General features: G+C 34.9%; 2 protein-coding genes across 2 annotated transcripts; one reads left to right on the forward strand and one right to left on the reverse strand.

Moving 5' to 3' along the window:
* fuom (fucose mutarotase) lies at window positions 1-2,433 on the forward strand. The gene is made up of 6 exons (XM_057342387.1): window positions 1-127; window positions 676-744; window positions 1,137-1,204; window positions 1,336-1,434; window positions 1,711-1,784; window positions 1,859-2,433. Exons 1-6 carry the CDS (start codon window positions 43-45, stop codon window positions 1,923-1,925), a joined length of 462 nt encoding a protein of 153 aa, XP_057198370.1. The 5' UTR covers window positions 1-42; the 3' UTR covers window positions 1,926-2,433.
* A 125-nt stretch (window positions 2,434-2,558) lies between these two features.
* Window positions 2,559-3,834, reverse strand: si:ch211-217g15.3 (uncharacterized protein LOC368914 homolog). Its single transcript, XM_057342948.1, has 4 exons — window positions 3,797-3,834; window positions 3,580-3,646; window positions 3,357-3,394; window positions 2,559-3,225 (listed from the first exon to the last, which is right to left on the reverse strand). The coding sequence occupies exons 1-4, from the start codon at window positions 3,802-3,804 to the stop codon at window positions 2,703-2,705; spliced, it is 636 nt and encodes a 211-aa protein (XP_057198931.1). The 5' UTR covers window positions 3,805-3,834; the 3' UTR covers window positions 2,559-2,702.
* Between the last annotated feature and the right edge of the window lie 4,469 nt (window positions 3,835-8,303).

Genomic DNA, 8,303 nt, shown 5'->3' on the forward strand with positions numbered 1-8,303 from the left:
TCGCAGCCAACCCGCACGCGTTTGCACTGTCATCGATTTAAAATGGTTATACTGAAAGGAATCCCATCAATACTTACACCTGAATTACTGTATGTTTTGGCGCGAATGGGTCATGGAGATGAATTGGGTAAGTCGTTAATCAGATCAGTTGAGATCGACCCTTTTTGCGAACTCCAAGCTAAATCTGGACTCTTAAAGCTGTTCTGTCACAAATGCAATTTCTGGATCAACATGAGGCGATCTGTCCTAATGAATAGGTCATGTTACTGTTTTATATGTTAGATACGATTTAGAAATGTAAAATGACCCATAATGTAGGCCTATTAGATTAATCGCGTGTTCCTGATAAATCCTGCAAAAGTGGAAGAGGGAAGTGCCGTAGCAGCTTTCCTTCCTTACTACGCAACTTTCGCTTTTGTTTCGATATTCGAAATGTCATTTAATTCAGGGGTGGCTGTGTCATAGCCTATATTTGAATTTCTTATGATCTCAATGCTTTCTTTCGAGTCCCGCTGATCTTGAAAAGCGCAGAAATAAAACTGATCCGCGGTTCCGTCTGTCATTTGATGTTCTGGTTTGTCTCATAATCAGCAACGACGAAACATCAATGCAGCAACATTATTATAAGAAATAAACTCTGTGTATGGGATGTGATGTATATATTTTTATTTCCAGTTCTTGCTGACGCAAATTTTCCAACCGCGTCTATTTGCAAATGTGGTCCAGCGGAGATAAGAGCCGATGGTATGTGTCGTACAAGCTGGTACAGTATATTTAAAAAAGCCAAAAAAACTTAACAATAGTTACAATACTACCTTTATTCTTCCTTAAACCTATAGCCTAAATCTTATAGGTACTGTTTCTACAATAAAACTGATTTTGTATTAATTATATACAGTTTTCAAATAAGATGTCTTACTAATTTATTTTGATTTATTTTACAAATCAAATGTATTCAATTTTAGAAACTATGGTCACTGTGGAAGTTTTTAAATATAAAAAATATCTGTTATACCAAATACCCAGAATTTATTTTTTGATAGATGCAATAGGCGAACATGTAAGTGTCAGTTTTTGTCAGTGATACTTTTGCATCATTAAACCAAGATAATTAAATACACTTTTTTCTCCTTAAGGTGTAGGTATACCAGAACTTTTAAAGGCAATAATGAAGCTTTTTCCTCTTGACACCTATGATGATCCGGTGGGTGTTGCATTAACATTTTTTTTCTTAAATACCTAAACTAAAATCACACGGATAAACTTTGTTCAGATACTCCTTAAACTGCATAGAAATCAGGTTGTATTTCATTGAATGTTGTCTTATTTTGTTAGGCAGCTGTCATGGATCTTGTGCAAAGTGACAAATTAAAGGGTCTAGAGGTGCCTATATGGGACCAGTACTCTGCCCTTCTGAAACAAGCAGGATCAGATGTAAGATCTAATATACATAAGATGCCATGATGTATATGCAAAAAAGCAATGCTGTTTTTTTGTTCAACATGTAACACTAAAGTCTTCAAATTTGTTGGCATAGATTTTGCTTACTTTGCTTATAGACATTCATTGCCTATTCAGCTAATATTACTGCCATCAAATGCATTAGTTTGCATAATACATTGCATAATGATACACATGTAGGTATACTGTAATTATTATTTAGACAACCAGTTGTGCTGTAGTTAAAATTTAGCATGCTTTTCTTTTTAGGGTAGTTTCAAATTCGTTGAGCGGTTTGCTTTTTATGAGCGTGCCAAAAATGCATTTGCTGTAGTGGCAACCGGGTAAGCAGTATTTTTATTTTTTGATATGATTAAAATATGTATTTTATAAATAATACCAATAATTCTTCTGACAGGGAGACTGCACTGTATGGAAACCTCATAATCAAGAAAGGTGTAATTTCACCTGATGAACAATGTTGAACTGTGCTGAACTGATTGTACCAAAAGTTATTAGACCAAAATAATGCATTGTTAATGCACAGAAAAAATAAAACCAATTATTTTTATTGTATATGTTATTATATAAACATTTGTAAGCAAAATTATAAAATATTTTTAAGCATTTAAATGTTGAAGTAAAAAAACCATCCTGGTACATACAACAACAATACTGTAAGTTATGAGTCAATGTATATATTATTATGTAAAAACATATTATTTATTTTAGAGTACAAGAATCAGACTAATACTAGTACATACAAAATGCTTTCCACGGGATCAGACATACTGGAGCATGCCTACCTGTTTTTTCTTCCTCTGTGCAACAGGTGTAGCTCAATACCCATCTGGCACCATTTCATTCTGTTGCCTTTATTTTGGCAGTTTACACCAGCTGAATTGAGCTTTGTGAAAAAATTCTACAAAATCAACTAAAAATATTGTGGAAATTTCTTCAGTGCTTTGCATAAATAAAAACGAATCTGACAAATTTGTCCATTTTTATTTTGATTTCATAAAAAATACAATTTATTTATTTTAAAATGATCTAAGGAAAACAGTTATGGCTTAGACATTTTGTTAAAACATTCATTAGTATTGAGTTAGAGTCATATAATGAACATAAAACCTTTGTTTATTTAATTTAATTTAATATTTTACACATCATTTAATATTTTAACAATAGACAGCATTTCTGTGACATCATGAACTAATTCATAATAGAACAACCATTGCAGCTTTACAATGCATTGTCAATGTTTACTGATGATAAAGGCCATCCAGGTCTATTTCTGGCTCTGTGTGCACTCTTTTGGGCTGAATGGGGAACATATCCATCAGTGGAACCTGCTGGTCAGGCTGTTGTCCTCTGACATCTGCATGGTACAGGTCATCTTTGTCTTCTTCAGGGCTTAAATACAGCCTGCCTTTATCTCCACTTACTTGAGCATCCTCTTTGAGAGCATCACCGTTTACATTAAATATGCCATGGTACAGATCATCCCTGTCCTCTTCTGGTTTGTCATACGTTTGTACCTGTTTGTTTCCCTGTGGCTGAATGAAGGGTTCAGGATGTTTGGAGTCAGCTGGAAGCTTTAAGTCAAAGGGGTGGTAGAGAGCATCTTTATCTTCCTCAGGTCTGTTGTTTTTTTGGTGTATTTCATCTTTTACAGCTTTCCATATCAACATGTTGGGGTCGATGTCAAAATCTGCGATATCCATGTCTTGTGGTGGCTCCACCTCCTTCATTCCCAGCATCATCTTTCCATTTAAATCCTCAGATCTACACAGATTATATCATATCAAAAATAAAATGCGCACAAAGACATTGCATTTTTCGTGGTTCTATAGATTTCACTACACATCCTAGATCTTGCACAGTGTGTAGAAGGGAAGACACTAAAGCATACTCACTTCAAAGTGTCTTGAGCTGCTTTGCCCAACACTATTTCCTGTAATGGCAACAAACCGAATTTAAACAAATACTGCATGTTAAACTTTTTATTGACGAGAAGAGTCAGGACAGATTTTCTAACAGTAGATATATCATTGTTTATTTATATTTTTTGTAATACAAGACATATTACTTTATAATTATAATACAAGATATTATGTCGTAAACAGTGTCATAGCCTACTCTGGGCCTGTATGGCTTGGCTGAGGTGCTGAACAACACCACTGGTAGACAGATTAGAACAGCAAACCTTTAATAAGAAAAATGAGCATTAAAGTTATAACAATGCAATGAGCTGTGAATGAGCTAATAATTATAACAATAACCATCACAATAATTATATATTTAAAAAAAGAGATAAAAGTGGCCGTTTAAAATCCTAAAGCCCAGAAAAACGTACCTGATCATAGTGGTTCCTTATACTGTATCCCAATGAATGATGAACTTGTTTTGCTATAAGCGGTGGTGGCAAAACAATCTTAGCTGTAATAAAAAGACCAAAGTTCAACTACAACTGACTTTGGACCTCAACTATATACTGATAAAATCTTGCCATTTTTTTCTCTTTGACAGAATAATATAATAAATTATTGTATAATGTAATAAATGTATGAATTATTATCATTCTTTTATTGTGATTTAAATGCAAACAAACTTGAAAACTGCTCAATGGGTTTAAATGTAACATCTCTGGACTTTAGTTTATGACTACCACTTATATAATGTAATCTTTTATTGTGATGAAGGCAAGCTGCTTTATCAAACACTCATCTGTAAAATTAAAAATTGAAACCAAATAACTTTCCACAGTTATCTCAACACTACTAGTGTTATGGAATTTTATCCTTTCGAAAAACACAGGGAAATCATAAGTTCTGAAAATCCCTGTACTCTCATCCATTCCAAATATTCAAACCAGCTACTATAGTTGTCAACGACAACAGTTGTTTTTCTGACACAAAATTTAGGATAAATTGCGCTTGCGTTTGTACACCAAACAAATACCGTGGTTTATTTGGGTGTAATTGGATTTGGATGGATAGACCGAGAGGCGTCCGACAAATATATCTGAGAGCAAAATGCTGTAGGGTCAGGTTTAGGTTACGGATTAAAGATTAAAGGTTAGTCTTAGACTTCAGGATACTGCCAGGGCTCCAACCACCCAAGTGGTGGTCTTTTCCCAGGCATCAAATATAAACACAACCCTTTAGTAACCGAGTTACGTGGCACGTCTCCTCTAGACGCAGAAACTCTAAACAAGAGCAAACAATAAACGAATTAGATCACACAAAGGTCATCTGCCTGCTTGTAAACAGACAGACACAGCAAAAGAAATGCTAATATTTGTGTAATGTTAAATAGCTTACATATAAAATATCATAGCTAAGTACTGTAAGTTTTTCTGAAGTCGAGTGCATGCTATTAAAGAGGAAGATGGGCTTCTTCTGTTTGTAAGTTAAATTGCATGCAGCTGATTTGCTAATTTGCTTGAAGAATAACAAAATAAAGCAAGCCGAAGACCACAGCTCAATGGGAATGTTGTTGTTTCGATAAACAGTACAACAACTAACCAACAACTGCAACCAATAAATCACAGCTAGCACACATAAAAATGTATCATCGCGACTAAAGGGCTCCAAGGCATGAAATTGAGCTGATTCATATTTGAAGAATTGCTGCGTGATAAGCAGCACAGCATCATGTTTGTTCAGAAAGGCCCTTTTGTCTTTTTTGATTGCCAGCACTTGGTGACTAACAGCGCCCGCACCAACGTCCTCATCTCCCCCAGAACTGAGTCAAAATCTCTCGCTGTGTGGTATGAGACTGTGAGCAGACGCTCGCTCTGTGATCTTAATGGCAAGTGTTTGGCCTCCTTTTGGGGCTTTGGTGAGATCAAGAACAACATTATTAGATCAAGAACAAAATGATGTTTACTCAAGGCTTGAGTGGAGACAGAATGAGTCAGAGTCACCTGGCAGACAGTTTCAGACTCACAGCTTCTCAGCACCTGAGTTCCTCACATGAGGAATTGGTTCTAGTCATTATTGTCAGGTTAACAATGGCTCCAAGGCATCTTTGTTAAAAACATTTCTATTTTTTAACCACTGTGCCTTTGCATACCTGTAATTAGACAGGTTGTGATTTTAATGCAGCCGAAGCCTGGGGGACCCCATCCGGCCCTTTGATGCTTGTTTCATAGCTTCCACGAGACAATCTCATCTGCTTGGTTCATAAATACAAATAATGGTGATTATGGATTATGTTGTTATACAAACAGATTTTTATTTGGTGGATGTAGTTTTAATGAATAAAAATGCTTTGGTGTGTGTTATGTAATAACTTTCTCTAAACGTTTGTACAACAAACCACAGAAAATTTCACTAAAGAAGGACTCAACTGAAGCATAATATAAACTTAAATACTACCACTAAACTGAAGGAAACAAACATAAATCAGTTACATGTCTGTCATGTTTTCTTTTTTGTGTTTCAAACAAAAATCTATTGACTGCGGTGACATGAGAATTTTCATTCCAAATATTCAGTCCACATATAAAACAAACAAAGCAACAAAAACAAACAAACATCAAAACCCATCACATTGACTTGGAGAAGCAGTGTTTAGGGTGTTATTTTTAAGATAATATGTAAAAGCATTCAAATTCCAAAAACACTTACATAGTTGACAAAGTAAACACAAATGTTGTTTTTGTTCTTTTATTCCACTACAGTATCAGGTCTAAACACAACTGTGTGGAATATACTAAACAGCCCTTTGATTTCCTGCTTGGTGGAACAACCACATTTGTGTGAAGCCTGATTTGACTCCGTCTAAACTACAATGCAATATACAATCATTTTTGCAATGGGTCTGAAATATGAAATACTTAAAAAAAAATCGGCATAAATACAACACGTCAAAATTGTAAGTCTTTTTTTATGGAATTTAAATGTTTTGGCGCCATTGCTGTGGCTGTGCCAATGCTATGAGGGTTGTTATTTTAGGGTTATGAGAGTTATCAGATATCTATAGATATCTATATATATAAAAGGAAAACAATATATACTCTAGATTTATAACAGTAATGTTTTGCATGATTGAGCTACTAAAAAATCTTACTAAATGTTGTTGTGATTGGTTTCCTTTCTTCTGAAGTCAAGTATTGTTATTATTAATTATTGATGTGATCTCATCGTTGGTATTTTATTGTGTCATAAAAAGTTAAGCATTCTGACAGTTTTATTTTCTTTTATAGTTTTTGATTAAAATTTGATGGTGAACAGAAAACACTAAAGCATAGTCATTCTTGGCCTTTAAAGGTCAAATTGGCAAATTTTCTTATTACATAATATACTTTTTTTTTCATTCTTCACAAATAAGGAGTTGTCAATTTAACCTTGGTCTATAGTACTTTTTTATGTATTCACCCTCTGTTCTTTCACAATGCCTATCCACTTATATATGTTTTATTAGAAGAAACCCGAGAACCCAGAAAAATACAGAGGGACGTCAATAGCCATTTCAGAGGTTTGCAACACTCTGTTGATATACAGGCACCTTTAATTAAATTGACACTGCTGTGCCTTTTCTCTGCATCAAACACACAGTTGCTGAGTGACGGACTGTAGGAGCTAATTGCCCACGGCATGGAACTAAATTAAGTGCTACAAAGTATTTATTGGGGACAGATATATGGACCTTGGGCTTGATCAAGCTTCGGCTCTTGTTGCCAAGGTAATCAGGTTTTGTATATAGAAACATTTTGGGGGAGAGACTGTAGAGTGTTTGTGTAAAAAACAAAGAATAAACATAGTAAGCGAAAACTTAGTAAACAAAACCTTCCAATAATTTGCAGCGTCTTATCCATAATGTGAACATGTGAATCTCTGTTTTCCAGATGACTTCTTGCTATGATAACTTGCTAACTTGACTTATTGTAAAATAAAATTTCATCATTTTGTGTCCATCACTGCTGCACAAGCCCATATTGAATATTTGTCATATTGAGTTGGTAAAGCTATTAGGTTTCTGTCAGAATCAAATCGAATTTTTATTTTCTTAAAGGAATAGTTCACTTTCAAAATGACAATTCTTTCATTATTTACTCGCCCTATTGTCATTTCAAACGTGTACGACTTTGTTTTTTCTGCACAACACGAAAGAAGATGTTCTGAAAAATTTTGGTAACAGAAAACCGTTGGTGCCCATTGACTTGCACTGATTTTGTGTCCATACAATAGTCATGGGGGACCAACAGTTTTTGGTTACCTACAAAATATCTTCTTTTGCGTTTTGCAGAAGAAAGAAAATCAGACCAGTTTAAAACAGGTGATAGAAGTTTCATTCTGAAGGTAAACTATTCCTTTTAAAGTGGACCATAGCTAAATGACCCACAAATATATATTTAGAAAATGACAAACAAATAATGTTTTCTGCTTTGATGTGTATATACACTGTCAGATCTGAGACTCATCAGAAGTGCTCAATACAACACATAAAGCACTAAAGACTTGCTGATTTATTAATCGCATAACTATACATATCGTTCACCACCGATGTCAGCAACATCATCACAACCGTACTGCAGAGCCCCAAACACCCACACAAACCATATGCCTTGTGTATACATGATTAGTTATCAAATCTAGATGAAATATCTTATGTTAACAGCGGCACAGACATGCATTTCTGTCCCATAACTTTCAAGGGCTGACTAGATATGATCTCATTTACTCATAAAATGTAAACCTGGATTTATTTTTCTTGGGCCGGGTCCAAGCTCCCACTGTGTATGTTCCTCTTTGAGTCTCTCCAGGAATGTTCCAGAACCATACAGTCTGCTCAGTCACTGCGGCTAACAGCGAAACACAAGTTCTGTGTGAAACTCGGCCCATGCTGACTGCTGC

The sequence above is a fragment of the Triplophysa rosa genome, linkage group LG9, assembly GCF_024868665.1.
Source record: "Triplophysa rosa linkage group LG9, Trosa_1v2, whole genome shotgun sequence".
Taxonomy (NCBI): domain Eukaryota; kingdom Metazoa; phylum Chordata; class Actinopteri; order Cypriniformes; family Nemacheilidae; genus Triplophysa; species Triplophysa rosa.